This window comes from Bubalus bubalis, chromosome 5, assembly GCF_019923935.1.
Source record: "Bubalus bubalis isolate 160015118507 breed Murrah chromosome 5, NDDB_SH_1, whole genome shotgun sequence".
NCBI classification, from domain to species: Eukaryota; Metazoa; Chordata; class Mammalia; order Artiodactyla; family Bovidae; genus Bubalus; species Bubalus bubalis.
Genome location: NC_059161.1, coordinates 74,761,878 through 74,782,448, shown reverse-complemented (window position 1 = coordinate 74,782,448; position 20,571 = coordinate 74,761,878). Strand labels below are relative to the sequence as shown.

At 37.6% G+C, this 20,571-nt stretch overlaps 1 protein-coding gene across 6 annotated transcripts in view; it reads left to right on the top strand.

Moving 5' to 3' along the window:
• The window catches only part of KCNT2 (potassium sodium-activated channel subfamily T member 2), a 428,512-nt gene that overhangs the window by 367,713 nt on the left and 40,228 nt on the right, over positions 1-20,571 (top strand). For 3 of the 6 annotated variants that reach the window (XM_044943221.2, XM_025286125.3, XR_006551227.2), the window contains exons 22-25: positions 9,007-9,108; positions 10,775-10,858; positions 12,141-12,269; positions 15,305-15,325. In XM_044943221.2, coding sequence (XP_044799156.1) covers positions 9,007-9,108; positions 10,775-10,858; positions 12,141-12,269; positions 15,305-15,325 — 336 coding nt within the window. Of the gene's footprint in view, positions 1-9,006; positions 9,109-10,774; positions 10,859-12,140; positions 12,270-15,304; positions 15,326-17,969; positions 19,015-20,571 lie in introns of those variants that run through there. The other 3 variants (XM_044943222.2, XM_044943223.2, XM_025286126.3) reach the window with 3 other exon arrangements.

Sequence of the window (20,571 nt, the reverse complement as noted above, 5' to 3'; positions counted from 1 at the left end):
TCATTCTAACCGCATTGGAAGGCAGATTCTTAACCACTAGACCACCAGGGAAGTCTCCTTTTGCTACTTTCATAACCTAAGTCTTGCTTATACAAGTTAAGAAAAAAACTAAAGATTTTTAAGTTCATAAAGACAATTTTATTAAGATTTCTAAAATTTTTTAAAGATTTTTCAGACTGGACTGCTCATTTCTCTCAAAAACTTGACAAAATTCTGGTATGCTTAATTCATTTTTATGGCCAAAATATATCTAAAGTTCCTTCTTAAATATAATGTTTAAGTTATTTCTTTGCCTCCTCACCCCTATCTCTCATATCTTTTCAAAACTCCTTTGAGGTTACTGAGACAATAGTGTTGGACTTTGTTGTTCAATCACTATTTTTTCAGTTGTATATCCTATTTTCATATGCATCCAGAAACACACCCTTTATAATTATTGGAGACTCTTAATCTCTGACTCCCTTTTTAGTCTGTGCACTAAATTGCTTCAGTCGTGTCCAGATGTTTGGGACCCTTTGGACTGTAGCCCACCAGGCTCTTCAGTCCATGGGGTTCTCCAGGCAGGAATACTCGAGGGGGTTGCCATGTCCTCCCTCAGGGGATCTTCCTGACCGAGGGATGGAATCCAGGTCTCTTACATCTGCTGCATTGGTTAGGAGGGTTCTTTACCACTAGCACCACCTGGGAACTTGAGCTTTGTTCTTGCCTGAACTGCTGTCTTTCTTCTAACATCCGACTGACTGTATCAAGTAGTGTTCACACATCAATATTAATTAGATGGAGATTCTCCTGGACCAGGTCTGGGAGTGGCACACAGACTCCACTCAGATGCCATTGGCTAGAACTCAATCCTGTGGCCACACCTAACTTCAGGGAAGACTGAGAAAGGTAGTCCAACCATGTGCCCAAGAAGAATTGGGCAATGAGTTTTGGTGGACAGTCAATATTCTTGGTCACATGTGATATATCACCCTTACTTTCTTCAAATTTGTAAAACCAATCTAAACATTCTTGAACATCATGCTTTAGCTTGCTTTTTTAATCTGTTTTTCTCTCATTGTTGCTTTTTGTTGTTCTTTTGTTTGTTTTGCATTATCTTTCTGGTCCTGGATATTCACATTGCCTCACTGATATTATTTATCCAATAATAGAGTCCTCCCTCAGGGTCCGTGGGGAATGGGTTTCAGTCCCTTGCCTTCCCACTCTTCAGCAGGACCAAAATCTGAGGATGCTCAAGTCCCTTATATGACATGATTTAGTATCTGCATATAGCCTATGTACCCATATCCTCCTGTGTATTTTAATAATCTGATTACTTATAATATCTAATATTATACAATGTAAATTCCATGTAATTAATCATGCTTATATAATGAAACTTTGATAAAAACGCTGAAGAATGAGGTTTAGAGAGCCTCCTGATTGGTGAACATATTGATGTGCCAGGAGAGTGGTGCCATCAGACTCCATGGAGACAGAAGCTCTTATGCTTACGACTCTTCCAGACTTGCCCAGAGTATCTTTTCATCTGCTGTTCATTTGCACTCTTTATATTCAAATGATAGTCCTTAAATATAACACTTGGTGAGTTCTGTGAGCATTCTGGAAAATTACTGAAATTGTGGGAGTTGTGGGAAACCCCAGATTTCCATCTCTGCTTGACTCCCATACCATGTTTCTGATGCCTGCTGCATCAATTTTGTTGGATGGACCAGAGGTGCTTAGTATACGTACTAAGCACGCCTGTCAAGAGGTCCTGATTTGGATGATAAACTAGCCTATCATTCTATTTCTGAGGTAAGGACCATGTGTATCTTAGTGCAGGAGGGTACTAACTGCCTTGAAGACCTTGCATTCTTCTTTAAGATAAGGAATGGGGTCTCCCACACCCCAAACTCCTTCAGCATGAACTTGCCTTGGGTTGACTCAAAGGTATTAGGAGATGTGGGCCTGAGGTTGCCTTGAGTCCTATAAGCAGGATGAACCCATGGAGTGTCCAGAAAATGCAACCCCTCTAAGCTGGCACTGAGACTGGAACAGACGTGTGTGTGTGTGTGTGTGTGTGTGTGTGTGTGTTTATGCACATGCACTTGTCTGTGTGCATGTGAGTGTGTGGGGATGTGGGAGGAACCGACTCTTTCCAGTAAGAAGAAGAGTGGAAATGCAAAGAAATGCTCTGCATTACTGGGACTGCCTCCTCCTTGTGTGCAATACGAAGAAGTAAAAGAAAGAGAGATTGACTTACAGCCACTGATGACTCAGGGTCCTCTGTCACTTTGGTTCCTAAGCACACACTTCAGTGAGAAGGTCTAATAGGAAGCCTGTTCTGGAAGAGATACAGATTCAGAGCTGGTAGGCCACCCCTGAGACTCTTTCCTAGTGAAAGCTCTAAGCAGGATACACAAAACTCTAGCAACACGTTGAAGATGCTTGTATTTTACTGTGAGGATTTTCTGTACTTGAATTCCAAAGGTCACTCCCTGGGCAAGCAACTTGGTGAGAGGAAAGGCAGAGTTAGCTCGACCAGGACATGAGAATTTGGAAAGAAGATTTGAGGGCTGTTAGTGAAGTAGAGTAGGGGTGGGGAGAAAGAGGGAGGAAAAGAGTGGAAAAAGAAGAGAAGATGTTGTGTCATACCCTGTAAAGAAGGTCAAGTAGGGTGAATGGTAGGAAAAGCCACTAGATTTGGGGTTACAGTATTACTATGTGTTGGGTCCGGGCAGAATCTGCTAAGTTGAACCATCCTATCAGCTCATTCCGTATGGCACTGGCTGGACACAGTAAAGAAAACACAATTTATGCCAGAAAAAAAATCCTTCTTCCAACAAAACCATGTGTTCACGAAAGCAAACCAAGTGGAAGAGATAGGTAAGATCAAGGATATTAAAGTGTCCAGGATTTCTGATTTGGATGTCTGAGATATCTTTTAGGTATTTTTAGATAAGTGTCAATCCCTTGGATGAAAAAATCCCCTGGAGAAGAAAATGGAACCCACTCCAGTATTCTTGCCTGGAAAATCCCATGAGCAGAGGAGCATAGTGGGCTGCAGTCCAAGGGGTTGTGAGAGTCAGACATGACTTAGCAACTAAACAACAACAAAGTTTTAGATGAGTGGATGTTAGGAAAACACAAAATCATTGCTGAAACTTTAACTGAATCCAGAATTATACCAAGAAACAAGTATGCCTGAAAAAACATTAATACAGTATATGTTTGTACTAGAAGAAATCACAGAAATATTTATTATTGTATTTTGTAAAACACAATAGTCAAAAGACATACTAAAGTCAGAGAACTTTGCATAACACAAACTTTGCAGTTTTTTTCCACGTTCAAACCTCCATTAAAGAACTGAAGTGAGAAGAGAGGGGTGTTGAGGTAACCTCAAGTTGTTTGTTTCTTGCCTCTTCATACAAATGTTATAAAATGTTATAAATTTTATGCAACAAACTTTCTTTAGATGTAGACAACCACTGTAAGTAGAAAAAGATTTATTCATTTGCTCAATAAAATTTCATTGGCTGTGTGCTAGGCATTTGGCACAACTTAAGAACCACATGCAGAGTACATCATGAGAAACCCTGGGCTGGAAGAAACACAAGCTGGAATCAAGATTGCCGGGAGAAATATCAATAACCTCAGATATGCAGAGGACACCACCCTTATGGCAGAAAGTGAAGAAGAACTAAAGAGCTTGTTGATGAAAGTGAAAGAGGAGAGTGAAAAAGTTGGCTTAAAGCTCAACATTCAGAAAGCTAAGATCATGGCATCCGGTCCCATCACTTCATGGGAAATAGATAGGGAAATAGTGGAAACAGTGGCTGACTTTATTTCTCTGGGCTCCAAAATCACTGCAGGTGGTGACTGAAGCCATGAAATTAAAAGAGGCTTATTCCTTGGAAGGAAAGTTATGACCAACCTAGATAGCATATTCAAAAGCAGAGACATTACTTTGCCAACAAAGGTCCATCTAGTGAAGGCTATTGTTTTCCCATTGGTCATGTGTGGATATGAGAGTTGGACTATAAAGAAAGCTGAGAGCTGAAGAATTGATGCTTTTGAACTGTGGTGTTGGAGAAGACTCTTGAGAGTCCCTTGGACTGCAAGGAGATCCAACCAGTCCATCCTAAAGGAGATCAGTCCTGGGTGTTCATTGGATGGACTGATGTTGAAGCTGAAACTCCAGTACTTTGGCCACCTGATGACTTATTTGAAAAGACCCTGATGGGGAAAGATTGAGGGCAGGAGGAGAATTAGACGACAGAGGATGAGATGGTTGGATGGCATCACCGACTCGACGGACATGGGTTTGGGTGGACTCCAGGAGTTGGTGATGGACAGGGAGGCCTGGCTTGCTGTGGTTCATGGGGTCACAAAGATTCGGACATGACTGAGCGACTGAACTGAACTGAAGAACCACATGTGGCCCCAGGTTCATAGGAAATCCTACCTATTTCTGTAGTAAGACAGCTCATTTGGAGCCACCTATTTAGAGGTTCAAATAAACCTTGTTGACTCCAAGGCTAATAAGTCAGTGACTGCATTGTGATGTAATGGGCACAGATACCAAGGGGGCACAACTTGCATATACTCCCTTCTCCCTACATTTCAAGTCAGGATGTCCTTATACTCTGGACAGTCTTCTCAACTAGTAGATATGATAGATGTGGTGGAGTAACTCCTCTTTCTTCCTGACAGGGTTGATGCTGAGCCCAGCCTTATCTGTCTGTCCAGGGAAAGCCCAAGGGTCTAGTTCTCTAGTACCATCATTACAACAAGCAGCAGCTGCTGCCCTGTTTATCTCCAAGACCCCCTCTATCAACAGTATGCCCTCCCACCCATTCCTAAAAAGATCAACCCAGAGCCATCCCTTCCCATGAGATCTCTCAAATTTGCTGCATTGGAGACTGGAGCCCTCTTCCATTGCCTCAGAGAGTGAGGGCTGATGTTTTCATTTGCTTTTCTATGTCTGTCTTTCCTGGTAAGGGGAAGCTGGCAAAAAGAGAAAGAAGCATCTTTGAGGTGATCACTTAAGTACAAGGTGAAGTTTCATCCTGAAGAAATTTGTTCCAGTTTTACACAAACATTTGCTCTTAGGCCTTTGCTTATTAATGGGAAATAATAGCAACAGATTTTTTCAAAAGAAACCCTCATACACCATTATACACACAAACACATGCTTTTTCACATTGTATTTTTTTTTTTTTACTTTGGTAAAAGTCGTATAAAATAAAATATGCTATTTTAAGCATATTTAAGTGTACAGTTCAGAGACACTAAGTACATTCATGTTGTTCTGCAACACTCACCATCATCCGTCTCTGGGATTTTTCACCTTCCTAAACTGAACCTCTATCCCCTTTAAAAACTAACTCCCCATACCTCTCTTACCCCCACTCCCTGACTCCTGGCATCTACCAGAGTCCTTTCTGACTCTGAATCTGAAATTCTAGGTACCTCATGTAAGTGGATTCAAACAGTGTTTTTTGTACCTACTATATACTGGAATCCTTTTTTTAAGATTAACAAATATATGTCCTAAAAACACATTGTACCTTCCTTTTATTTCCCCTTGTGCTTTACTGTAGATTCTCATTAGTTATCTATTTTATAATCCCAATCTCCCATTTCATCCCACCCCCACTTTAACCCTCAGTGTCCATATATTTGTTCTTTATATTGTTGTATCTATTCCTGCCCTGCAAATAGGTTCATCTATCCCTTTTTTCTACATTCCACATATATGCCTTAATATATGATATTTGTTTTTCTCTTTCTGGTTTGACCACACTTTTGGGGGTCATTTACAGAATTTTAGCTTTTAGCTACAGTTTGGTATGGCTCAGTCAATTGAGTTCAGTAAATCAGTCGTGTCCAACTATTTGCAACCCCATGGATTACAGAACGCCAGGCTTCCCTGTCCAACACCAACTCCTGAAGATTGCTCAAACTCATGTCCATTAAGTCAGTGATGCGATCCAACCATCTCATCCTCTGTTATCTCCTTCTCCTCCTGCCTTCAATCTTTCCCAGCATCAGGGTTTTTTCAAATGAGTCAGTTCTTCACCACAGGTGGCCAAAGGATTGAAGCTTCAGCTTCAGCATCCATACTTCCAATGAATATTCAGGACTGATTTCTTTAGAATTGATCGGTTTGATCACCTTGCAGTCCAAACAACTCTCAAGAGTCCTTTCCAGCACCACAATTCAAAAGCATCAATTCTTCAACCCTCAGCCTTCTTTATGGTCCAACACTCACATCCATGCATGACTACTAGAAAAACCATAGATTTCACTATACGGGCTTTTGTTGGCAAAGTAATGTCTTTACATCTACGTTTGTCATAGCTTTTCTTCAAGGAGTGAGCATTTTTTCATTTCATGGCTTTAATTTCACTTTTATCAAGAGGCTCTTTAGTTCTTCTTTGCTTTCTGCCATGAGGGTGGTATCATCTGCATATCTGAGGTTATTGATATTTCTTGTGGCAATCTTGATTCCAGCTTGTGCTTCATCCAGCCTAGCATTTCACATGATGTACTCTGCATATAAGTTAAATAAGCAGGGTGACAATACAAAGCCTTGACATACTCCTTTCCCAATTTGGAACCAGTCTGTTGTTCCATCAGTTCAGTTCAGTTCAGTTCAGTCACTCAGTCGTGTCCGACTCTTTGCAACACCATGAATCACAGCGCGCCAGGCTTCCCTGTCCATTGCCAACCCCGGAGTTTACTCAAACTCATGTCCATCGAGTCAGTGATGCCATCCAGCCATCTCATCCTCTGTCATCCCCTTCTCCTCCTGCCCCCAATCCCTCCCAGCATCAGAGTCTTTTCCAATGAGTCAACTCTTCACATGAGGTGGCCAAAGTATTGGAGTTTCAGCTTCAGCATCAGTCCTTCCAACCAACACCCAGGACTGATCTACTTTAGAATGGACTGGTTGGATCTCCTTGCAGTCCAAGTCAAGAGTCTTCTCCAACACCACAGTTCAAAAGCATCAATTCTTCAGCGCTCAGCTTTCTTCACAGTCCAACTCTCACATCCATACATGACCACAGGAAAAACCATAGCCTTGACTAGCCGGACCTTTGTTGGCAAAGTAATGTCTCTGATTTTCAATATGCTATCTAAATTGGTCATAACTTTCCTTCCAAGGAGTAAGCATCTTTTAATTTCATGGCTACAATCACCATCTGCAGTGATTTTGGAGCCCCCCAAAATAAGATCTGACACTGTTTCCACTGTTTCCCCATCTATTTCCCATGAAGTGATGGGACCAGATGCCATGATCTTAGTTTTCTGAATGTTGAGCTTTAAGCTAACTTTTTTTTTTAACTTTGCAATATTGTATTGGTTTTGCCATATATCAACATGAATCCACCACAGGTATACACGTGTTCCCCATCCTGAACCCTCCTCCCTCCTACCTCCCCGTACCATCCCTCTGGGTCGTCCCAATGCACCAGCCCCAAGCATCCAGTATCATGCATCGAACCTGGATTGGTGATTCGGTTTTCACTATCCATTTCTAACTATTGCTTCTTGATTGGCATACAGATTTCTCAGGAGGCAGGTAAGGTGGTCTGGTATTTCTATCTCTTGAAGAATTTTCCACAGTTTTTTGTGTTCCACACAAAGACCTTGGCGTAGTTAGTAAAGCAGAAGTAGATGTTTTTCTGGAACTCTCTTGCTTTTTCTGTGATCCATCATATGTTGGCAATTTGATCTCTGGTTCCTCTGCCTTTCCTAAATCCAGCTTGGACATTTGGAGGTTCTTGGTTCAGGTACTGTTGAAGCCTCTCTTGGCAAATTTTGAGCATTATTTGACTAGAGTGTGAGATGAGTGCAATTGTGCAGTAGTTTGAACATTCTTTGGCATTGCCTTTCTTTGGGATTTGGATGAAAACTGACCTTTTCAGTCCTGTGGCCACTGTTGAGTTTTCCACATTTGCAAATTTGCTGGTATACTGAGTGCAGCATCATCTCTTAAGATTTGAAATAGCTCGACTGAAATTCCATCGTCTGCACTAGCTTTGCTTGTAGTGATGCTTCCAGGGTCCACTTTACTTCATATGTTAGGATGTCTGGCTGTAGGGGAATGATCACACCATCATGGTTATCTGGGTCATTAAGATCTTTTTGTATAGTTCTTCTGTATATTCTTGCCACTTCTTCTTAATATCTTCTTCTTCTGTTAGGTCCCTACCCTTTCTGTCTTTTATGACAGAGAAAATGTATGGCTGGCACACCTTGAAAGGCAGATTGACAAATTAAAACTCAAATGACAGAAAGCTAGAATCCACTGGTTGTGATCACTCCTACTTGCCTGTGTTCTGTGTCCTCACATATGAGAATATTCAAAAGCTGATATTCTAGATATTATAGTACATTATGTGGCTTTGGGGATTTTTCCAAATTTGATGAAATAATGATATTGTGTTTGTTCTTTTTATTAACATTATTTCAAATCCTGTTAAGAAATATGTACAAATGGTAAATAAATGTTTAATGTATGAAAGGATCCAGCTTTCTTAACTGTTGTGTATTTTAATGAAGAAAACATGGTTATGAAAGGGGCTTCCCAGGTGGCTCAATGGTAAAGAATCCTGCCAATGCAGGAGATGTGGGTTCGCTTCCTGGGTTGGGAAGATCCCCTAGAGAGGGAAATGGAAACCCACTCCTGTACTCTTGCCTGGGTAATTCCATGGACAAAGGAGCCCAGCGGACTCCAGTCCACGGGGATTGCAAAAGAGTCAGACATGACTGAGCATGCATGCACAGCTCTTCTGTCCATGGGAGTTTCCAGGCAAGAGTACTGGAGTGGGGTGCCATTGCCTTCTCCGAAAGGGACATTAACAATACAATTAAAAGTGAAGTCATGGTGTAGTCACAGCTAAGAACCACATGACAAAAATTACTTTCATCACATTTGTTAGAGTTTAACTAAGCAGAAAAGCATAAGATAGAGGATGCTCACAAATTATTCTTTTTCAAATTTCTGAACAGAAAGAAAGAGAACGAGGCTCTAACTTGGCCTTCATATTCCGACTGCCTTTTGCTGCTGGGAGGGTGTTCAGTATCAGCATGTTGGACACACTTCTTTATCAGGTACTCAGTGTTTCCTGTTGCTCTCTGAAGCATTTATTTTCTATTTTGTTTAGATCCTATCAAACGAATGATACAACTAGTGTTTCTCATGTACTGTCAACTTAAATTGGCTCTGGAAGTAACCCGATATTTTATTTCATGTATTTAATGAATGATCTAAATGTGCCTTTGAAAGACATCATAAGAAAAAAATTATTTTTCAGAATAATCTATGAAATGATATTAGGCATTCTTTGACACCAGTGTCCTACAATGTTTCATGTGACATTTGAATGCATTTGCATATTCCTTTACATATATAACTAGACTATAAATAAAAGTTGAGAAAAAATTACTAGGTTAAGAAAAATACACCTTTCTTTCTAATGCACATTTTTTAAAAATGGTACCAAATAATGTCAATAAACTGACAAATCAAGGACATTTTCAACATCTGATAATTTTGCCTACTTTAGAAACATGTAAGGAAAATTTTACTGCCTCTAAGAACCATTCAGTTTGTTTCTGAATGCCAGAGTTTCACATTGTCATTTCATCATTGCTAAGTTCACAGGGATTTTATTTTATACAAATGCACTAATTCTTTTTAACTCTGCCAGAAGCTGAACAGCAGCAATATTTCATATTCTTTGATTCAAGTATTCAGATAAGTTTTAAATATATCCGTTAGGAAAACAAAAAGATATTCATAGGGCTTTAAACAAAAATCAACAACAACAAAAACAGTTGAAATATTTGATTGTAAATTTTAGTCATTACAAACTTTTAAAAAATATTCTCTTTTGCTCAGCTTATAGTTTTTTGTTATTAAAAATATAGAATTGTTTTCCTCATGTCCAATACCATGCATAAAATTTAAACATATCACGATATCCTAGAAAATAATAATTTCTCATATTTTTTGAGGACAGCTTAACCGTACATGTGTATTTAGCACACTGACAAGATTGATTTTTATTTCTTTTTTTAATGGAGGCTTAATGATTGGAGAAAGAAATGGCTCCAAACCCACTCCAGTATTCTTGCCTGGAGAATCCCAGGGACAGAGGAGCCTAGCAGGCTACAGTTCATGGGGTTGCAAGAGTCAGACACAACTTAGCGACTAAACTACCACCACCTAAAGTGGGCTTCCCTGGTGGCTCAGGCTGCTAAGAATCTGCCTGCTAATGCAGGAGACCCAGGTTTAATTCTTGAGTCGGAAAGACCCCCTAGAGAAGGGAATGGCAATCCATTTCAGTATCCTTGCCTGGAGAATTCCACGGACCAAGGAGCCTGGTGGGCTGTAGTCCATGGGGTCACAGAGTCAGACACAACTGAGTGACTAACACTTTCACTTTCAGTGATATGATAGTACTTCCCTCAGTGGCTCAGTGGTAAAGAATCTGCCTGCCAATGCTGAAAACGCAAGTTCAATCCCTGGGCCGGGAACATCCCCTGAGAAGGAAGTGGCAACCCACTCCAGTATTCTTGCCTGGGAATGGGCAGAGGAGCCTGGCTGACTACAGTTCATCAGGTCGCAAAAGAGTCTGGCATGACTTTAGTCACTAAACAACAGCAACGCCATGATAACTTTTAACATAACCTGTAAGATGTGATAACATATTCATACTCTAAGCTATTCTGTTTTTCATACACACGATAAATACATATTTTATTTCTGTTGCAGTCATTTGTGAAGGACTATATGATTTCTATTACCAGACTTCTGTTGGGATTGGACACTACACCAGGATCGGGGTTTCTTTGCTCTGTAAGTTACTACTGTCTGAAGTGGAAAATGATTCTGGCAGGAAGTTCTTAAATCCATCTATCATGCTCTTTGGCTGACTCTTCTATATCATTTATTTATTTATTTTTCTAACATGTGCTCAAAGAATAGTATCCTGGTTTTTTTAATTAATTAAAAAATGTTTAGGGAAAACATTATTTAAATTAATAATCTTGCAGATGGCCATTCAGAGCAAAATTCACAAGTGGTTTTTTTTTTTTTTTTCCCCCTAGCTGGCATTTGAGATGAACAGTTTCTGACATAGGATGTCATACTGCCAAGGAAAGCACTGATCATGTTGTTTAATTTATGTTCCCTGACCGGGCCTCCTGTACGGGGAAGCATGAAGTCCTAACCACTGGACCACGAGGGAATTCTCTAATCTCTCTGTTTCATAAAAGAGTGTGCTATGTCCAAGTATATTTCATTAAATGACTTATTAACAATTCAAATTCGTGATTAGCAGAGAGGAAGCAGCATTTATGCCTCCTGACCGGGAGTCCTGTGCTCCTTCTATTGCACACCTTTCTCAGAAGGGATGCTATAGAACTTCGGATGGACTATTCATTTTTGTGCTGGAGTGTCCTTTGCACTTCAGGATTTGTAGCATCAGCAGACCCTGTCCACTAAGTCCCAGTAGCATCCTCTAGTTATCGCAACGTTCAAACAAGTCCTTACATACAGGTTTCCAACAATTCCCAGTCAATTACCAGTGATGTCGCCCACTGAGATGGGACTAACGCGATGCCATGCTGCCACAAATTGAGCAGTGGGTTTCTTAAGTTAGAGTTAACCTGAGGGATAAGGTTTAGACGGCAGTAAATAACTTTAATCAGAAAAGGCAATGACACCCTACTCCAGTACTCTTGCCTGGAAAATCCCATGGGCGGAGGAGCCTGGTAGGCTGCAGTCCATGGGGTTGCTAAGAGTCGGAAACGACTGAGCGACTTCACTTTCACTTTTCACTTTCATGCATTGGAGAAGGAAATGGAAACCCACTCCAGTGTTCTTGCCTGGAGAATCCCAGGGACAGAGGAGCCTGGTGGGCTGCCGTCTATGGGGTTGCACAGAGTCGGACATGACTGAAGTGACTTAGCAGCAACTTAGCAGCAAATAACTTTAATATATGGGTAAGCACGTAAGAAATGTTGCTTTGAGATTTTAAAATATCAGTGAAACCTACTTTTAAGGAATGAAAAAACCATTGGGTTTTTTATTTCTTTAAAAATTTGGTATGTAAATAATCCAGTTATATTTATTACAGATGAAGATCACGGAGGATGACCTATGGATTAGGACTTATGCCAGACTTTATCAGAAGTTATGTTCCTCTACTGGAGATGTTCCCATTGGTATCTACAGGACGGAATCTCAAAAGCTTACTACATCTGAGGTTTGGAAATATCCACAATTCCTGTCTTAATGTTTAATGTGATTGAAAACTATGATTCCTAAACCTAGAAACTTATTTCTGAAATATTGGCCATTAAATTATGTCAGGAATTTCATAAAATATTTTTGGCAAAAGTGATATTCTAGAGTTTGGACTCTGAATGCTTTTTGTAGGTTTTCAAGAAGTAAATTAATTCTAAGTAACCTTTTGACACATAAGAAAAGTTCTCAGAGCAAGCAATCTAGTTTTTAATATAATCTTAAACTCCAGTATATTAGCATTTGGAAAGAAGGAAGCAGAGATAAGTTAGGGAGCATGAAACTCACATTTTTTTCAAACTCTAGGTTAAGAACTACTTTGGAGCCAAGGGAAAAACCCCAAGAGCAGTGCCAGACCCTGGCTCAATAATCATAATAGCAAACTGGAGCATATTAAAAATGGAACAAAATTTACAGTGCCTGCATACGACTGAAAACATATCTATATTTTAATTTGGCCACACTGTGTGATTATAAATTATGGTTTTTATTCTTGAAATATTTATCTTCTTCACATACCTCAAAGTTATTCAAAATTTTGTTTAATCATTTCTTTCTTTGGTCTTATGTGAAACAACCTCAACTATGAGACTTAGATTAATTGCATGCATTTTAATAGTCATATAATCATTACAACAGCTTGTGATTAAAATCAATGAATCTGTGTGTGGAAAAGAAGAACTTTATAGGAAGCATAAGGATAATGGAGTAGATTTTTATTTTCTTGTTACAATTTATAGTTTGACATTTATGTAAGTGATATTGAGGCCGGAAGAAAATAGTTCCATTTTTCTGAGATGCTCTTTGCTGGTTTCACTGCAGCTTCAGAGGTGCTAAAAGATGTTTTATTGCCATTTCTGCAGCTGAATCTGAGTTGTTCATTGGCTGTGGTCCCCGTGGTTCACACCACAAAGAGCAGGACCAAATTAGAAAAAATCAGGAATGACTGATGGGAAAAATATACCAGACAGTTAAATGTGTAAGACAGCTTGGCAGATATGCCTAAAAGTTTAAAAATATTGCATCCAAAAAATATTATTTGATTAACAGTTAAGAGAAAAAAAGTGCTTTCACACCTAAGCAATTAACCATGTCTTACTCAAGCTTGATAAAGACAAAAATTTCCACATAGCAGAATATTATTCCTGTTTTCATCTTGTAATATGGATTTTGTAAACTTGAAAATAGTTAATTCTTCCATTGGTCAAGTTCATATTCATGTTTGTCATTTTGTATTATTAAGAGTCTTTGTTGAATGCTGTTAACAGTGTAGATAGGGAAAAGATAATTGAATATTCGTACTGTCATCAAGGAGCATTTAACATTACATCTCAGTCAGTTCTTCCCATCACAAATCAGCAAAATATTTATAAATTCTCAAACCTCCAGCTTGTATTAAAAGCACACATCCTTGGAAAAAATAACAGAATACTAAGTTAAATGAAGATAATATCTGCTGTCTTCCTATACTGACTTCAGTTCATCTTTTGGAACACATATTTTTGTTTAAATTTTATATACTACCTATTACAGAAAAAAAAGAGGCAATTTAAAGATTACAATAAACTTAAGTACTTTTATAGTAAAATATATTAGTAAGGGCAAGAAATTAATGTTACTTTACATCTAACATGACCTGACTTCTATAGTTGAAAAGGAATTCTACTTTTATTTTTCTGGCAAATAAGGCAAAAATAAAACTGTTGAGTTATATATTAATTATAGTTTGATACACAAAAAGATGTAAGTTCATCTATAGAAAGATTTGTTTTTCCTGATCATTGTTAACAGAGTGAGTATATTATATGTTTCCTTATATGAGATTTAATATTTAGAGATATTTAAGAGCTAGATAACATGATGAACATTATCTCGTTTTATAGTTTTACAAGCTGCTAAAGTACCAAAAAAGGTGGTGCTCAATAAAATCTCATTTTATAAAATCAGGCTTATCCATGTCTGACTCTTTGCGACCCATGGACTGTAGCCCACCAGGCTCCTCTGTCTATGGGATCCTCCAGGCCACAATACTGGAGTGGGTAGCCATTCCCTTCTCCAGGGGATTCCCAACCCAGGGATCAAATCCGGGTCTCCTGCATTGCAGGCAGATTCTTTGCCATTTTAACCACCAGGGAAGCCTCCAAATTACATTAATATAAATATTTTAGTAAGGCTTAAGATAAAAAAGTTTTGAAACTGGAGCTGCTCATTCTCTACCATTTTCTCGTTAGTGTTATTGCATTGGGCCAAGTGTTAAGACTCTGGAGACAAACAGTTCCAACAAGCCTATGTTCATATATTTTTAATGTGTTTCTTAATATTTATAACAATAGTGACAATCCTAAATAGTGGGTTAGACTTGAATTATATTACAACAAAAATTATAATTGAAAATTTCACTTCTGCCTTTTGAAGAATGAAGATCATGTTATTCTGTAGAACTGAAGAACAAGATAACATGATTTTTATAACCCCTTAATGTTTAGGGCTTATATATTGACTGGGCAGATCAATTTTTAACCTTTATAACATATTTGAAAACTCAAAATATTTCTATACATTTACTTGAATGTATATGTAGGGGTGAAAAAAATCTTATTATAGTATCTAAAATTTTAAAAAACAGTACAACTATTAATACCAATAATGATTATTGAATATCAATAATTATGTCAGTTTCCTCTCATGAATATAATCCTTTATATCTTATCAATTTTTTTTATTTTCTATTAACACCACATTAACTTTTCATCAAATCATAGATAATTTTAGAAAAAACCTAACAACAACTTTTTGGCAACTTTTTAAAATATTAGCTTATTCTTTACATAATTTTATTCAAAAGTGCCATGATAAGTAATCAAACACATAATTAGATGATAAATGTTATGTGGTATCTGTCGTATATTGTCCTGTTGCTGATTGTTTTGTGTATGTACTGTTTAGTCGTTGTTTAAACTGTAATTCGTGTGTTTCTTTTCCCTCCCTTTGTGTCAGTGTCGAGAAATAGCATCACAAGTAAGTATTTTGTTTGTCTCCCTTTCTTCAAATGGTCTAATATAATGAGTCATTGAAAACAATATTAAAGGTGAAACTCAGTAGTTCAGATTTTAAAAGAAAACAAGCCGAAATGGTTTAATATTTTCTCAAGTTAGTGTATCTATATTTCCCTAATATGATTGCAAATTAATATTACCTATTTGTCTTCAAATTATGTTTATGTATTGATTCAGTCGCACATTTTACTGCATGGTGTCATTACCAGCTAGTCACTTACTGGATGTAGATTATCTGTCCTCAAGGGACGTGCCACCTTCTATGCAGTCAGCTAGGACTGAATAGGAATGTGGATCTTGACATAAAACATACCTTTAGTTTGCTTCTTAAAGTAGCCTAGATGACTTAGGAACAGTTATGGGAATAATAGGACCTGAGATGGATTTCTACTTATACATTTATATTCCTGAAACCTCGATTTTTCTTTATGTGATTTGCATTTTATTTTATTTTCCACTTTCTTCATGTAGATCATGTTAAATAATTGTCATTATGGCCTTAGTACTTAACACAAACTCCCAAACATTAATAGAATTAAAGAAACTATTACAAATATAAGTATTTTCAACTTTAAAAATTGCATTTTTGATGTCAAAGCAGTGGTACAATTCAGCCTACTATGGAATAATATCACAAGTGTAAAACTTTTGTGTCAAAATTACCAACCAAAAATATGAGTCTTATTTTTGAGCTTGTTGGAGTTCTGTATTATCATAATTCCAGAAATTTTGAACAGAATGATTGCTATTTTCTCTACAGTTTGAAACCATGTAATAAATGCAAATGTTTATTAAATTATTCTGAGCACTCTATATTAGTTATTTAAGATTTAATAAGCTCTAGCTCTGTTATATTCTTAAATATTCTATTTTTTTTCTATATATTGATTCCTTTGGAATTTACAAGATATGTACTAAAGAAGCTTCTCTTTGGGCTGTAAGAATGTTTTAGCTGCTTTCTGACCTTTTCACATGATAGTACATAGACAGTCTAACATTTGTTTAGCATGAAGTTGTTCAGCAGGTCCGGCTACCATGGCTGCCTGCAGGTGATGCAAATTGAAATTCTAGTTTAATGCAGAATACAGTGCTGGCAAAGGCAAGGTTTGGGGAGCTTATCTTAGAGTTTTTATGGTTTACTTATTACAGTATCTTTTGTAATGCTTTGAAAACCAGTACTCTTGCCTGGAAAATCCCATGGACGGAGGAGCCTGGTAGGCTGCAGTCCATGGGGGTCGCAAAGAATCGGACATGACTGAGTGACTTCCCTTTCACTTTTCACTTTTCACTTTCATGCATTGGAGAAGGAAATGGCAACCCACTCCAGTGTTCTTGCCTGGAGAATCCCAGGGACGGGGGAGCCTGGTGGGCTGCCGTCTCGGGTCACACAGAGTCGGACACGACTGAAGCGACTTAGCAGCAGCAGCAGCAGTGAGTTTAAGCATATATTTCTAAAATTTTTCATTTGTACCAGTATTTGACTTGACCTGATTGACAAAGTTTTCATTTTATTTATAATGCACTTCCTTATTTCAGGAAATATTTTAGGAACATGTCACAAGCCAAATTGGTTCACTTTGCCTCTGCTAAAGGCATTTCTCAAGTGGGAATCCAGACCTGGTCCACAGTGGTAGAAACACTAGTTAGTGGTCACACCATGTCCCTAAAAGGAATTTGCATTTGGCTAAAAATTGTATAGCTTCATGTTTGAAAATGGAGTTAATTTTTTGAATGTAGACTTTTGGCTCTGTTGTAGTTTTCCATGTCGATTCATATGTTCCGCACTTTTAATTCAGATGTCAAGCTTTACCACCTCCTATTTTCTCTAACTGGCCATTATAGATTCAGAAAGTCATAGGTTTGGCTCATTTCTGAATTTTTGTAGCCAGTTGGAAGTTGACTTGTAACTTTCTTCCTGTAATTGCTTTCTTTCTCATACTGTTCTAGGTCTTAAAGTCCTCCAGTTATTTCCCTCTGTAAACCAAGCTTCTTCCCTCTAATTTTCTGAGTTTTCCAATATAAGTATCTCCTCAAAATCCTTTTGTGAAGAAAAAGCTCTAACTGCACTTTAGATATTAAAATATATTTATCCTTGTAATTCTATTTTTTTCTTCCACAATTCTGTTCTTTCCATTTTTTTGTTGTTCTCTCTCTCAACTCTCAAATATGTTCAGATTTCCTCAAACCTCAAGAAACATTCCCCTTATTCTATTTTTCTTATTTCATTCTTCCTGTTAAACTCTCAGAAGCATTCAAATATGATGTCCATTCTATTCCTTATCCATGTCTCTCAGTTTTTCCTCACTCTTTGATCAAATCTGTTCTTACTAAAAATCTCTTTTAGCCAAAATCACTGGCATTTTATTTTAGTTGTAATTTGTTAAAACATTATAGAAGCTTTAACTGGGTTCACTGTCTCTTAACTCATTTTATTTTATTTAACTCAACTCATTTTATTTAACTTAACTCATTTTATTTAACAACTCATTTTATTTAACTGGATTCATTGTCTATTAACTCATTTTATTAAAAAAAATTATTTTAAGTCTTTATTGAATTTGTTACAATATTGCTTCCATTTTATGTTTTGTTTTTTTGGCCCCAAGGCATGTGAGATCTTAGCTCCCAGACCAAGATTCGAATCCACATCCCCCTCATTGGAAGATAAAATCTCAACCGCTGGACCACCTAGGAAGTCCCAATACCAACTCATTTTAGATACTGATACTGTGATCTTCCATCTGAAAGTTTGTCTCTAATTTCCTGTCCTGCGATTGGCTCTATAACTCAGGACCTCAAGGAGAGGCAGAGATTCACCTCCTATCCTAGGACATGCCTTTGTCTTTGAATTCCAGGAAGAACACCATGATTTAAGTGTGGCCTAAGTTTCACTGCAGATTGTTCCCCCCAAGAGTGTTAATCTTGATCTCTGCCCAATGCTGAACACTTTTTTATTTAATCCACACAGCAAGGTAACATGGCAGATGATTTTACTCCCATTTGTAAATGAGCAGAGGCTGAGACACTTAATTTGATAAAATAAAAGCTTAGGAAGAAGCAGGCCTATATTTGAACTTAATCAAATTCTGACACCAGAGCATCTCTCTCTTTTTTGTTTTTTTTTTTTTAATCATTAGATTTCACTGAAGGAGCCTCTGCCAATTTCTGGCCACTTCTCTCTTTTGCACCACCTGCTTTAAGATCCCAAAGTGCTTTGTTTGAGACTCAGCATGGGACCTGACACTTGAAACCCAAACCAGGCATTTGTCAAAACTATGTGTACAGTCTTTCCTCTTTTTCTGCACATGACCTTGGATAACTCATTGAATCTTTAGGTTTCAGCGATTACTCTGAGGTTGATGGAGGGCCTATTTGTGTTTTATGAGCTTGGTGTTCTAATTCTTAAACATGAAGAACAAACTCATTATCTGCCAGATCCTCCCCACCTTATCTCCCAGAATTAGACATTTCCTTAGCCTAGGTGCTTGGAATGAGTCAGCAAACATCCAAGAAAGATTTCTCAGAAAGCGGATGTGAGCTTTTCATGCCTATTCTTGGATTTAATGACTTATTGGTGGATATGCTGTATCCGAATTCTCTTCCTTCAAGATCTTGCATAATACATACAGATAAATGATTGTTTTCTTTGCATGATGCATATATAGTGGATTTTTAAAATTAATTTATTTTTTATTGAAGGATAATTGCTTTACAGAATTTTACTGTTTTCTGTCAAACCTCAACATGAATCAGCCATAGATGTACATATATCCCCTCCCTTTTGAAACTCCCTCCCATCTCCCACCCCATCCCACACCATCCTACCCCTATAGGTTGATACAGACCCCTGTTTAAGTTTCCTGAGCCATAGAAAATTCCCGTTGGCTATCTATTTTACATATGGTAATGTAAGTTTCCATACTAATGTTACTCTTTCCATACATCTCATCCTCTCCTCCCCTCTCCCCATGTCCTTAAGTCTGTTTTCTGTGTCTGTTTCTCCATTGTTGCCCTGTAAATAAATTCTTCAGTACCATTTTTTAGATTCTGTATATATATGTTAGAATATGGTGTTGATGGGAATGTAAATTGGTAAAGCTGCTATGGAAGACATTATGGAGATTCCTCAAAAAACTAGGAATAAAACCACCATGTGACCCAGCAGTCCCACTCCTAGGCCTATACCCCAAGGAAAGCAAAATTGAAAGAGACACATGTATTCCATTGTTCATTGCAACACTATTTACAATAGCTAGAACATGGAAGCAACCTAGATGCCCATCAACAGATGAATGGATAAAGAAGTTGTGGTATATATACACAATGGAATATTACTCAGCCATAAAAATGAATGTATTTGAGTCAGTTCTAATTAGGTGGATGAACCTAGAACCTATTATATATAGTGGATTCTTGATGTCTGCCATATCAAGTCATTTTCTTGTTGCTGGATTTTAGACTCTTCTGTATTTTACCCATTATTTACATTCTTTCTGTCTCTGTTCCTAGAAGAATCAGTTATCCAATTATTTTCCCTGATCAAATAAGCACTGGACTTGGGACCACATGATCTATGTTTAAAGTTGGCTCCTGCTTTTACTAGCTGTGTGTGAACTTGGGCTGTTCTCCACATGTAGCAGAGTAGAAATTAAGTCAGAAATTTATTATCACTTCATTAATTAGAAAAAAATCAGAAATGTGTTAACTGAATTGTTCATAGTTAATGGCAAGTACTTCTATATGGCATGGTGCATGGACTAACATAGATCTTTTTCTATCATTTTTTACTGCTGCATTATTTTTTACTGGATGACACTGCTTCAGAAAACGTTTGTGTCAATATACTTAAATTTATAAATAAAATAATAGTAAGTATTCCAGTGATCTGGATATAAGCCTTATAATATTTTTAAATGTAGATATATTTGCTAACTTGAAATGTATTTTAATTCATACACATACATACACCATGAGTCTGAGCTAATCTATAATTTTCTTTCACTTTTCTCTTATAAAATTTTACTCTTGAATACTTTATTTTATTATTCCTTTTTCTAATATTTCTTAGCTCTACTAATTCTTGTCTTGTTAATTTTCAACCCTATGAAAGCATTTCTTACTTTCATTACTTACTTTAACTTAAGCATCTCACTATACAGATGGCTAACAAACACTTGAAAAGATGCTCAACATTGCTTATTATTAGAG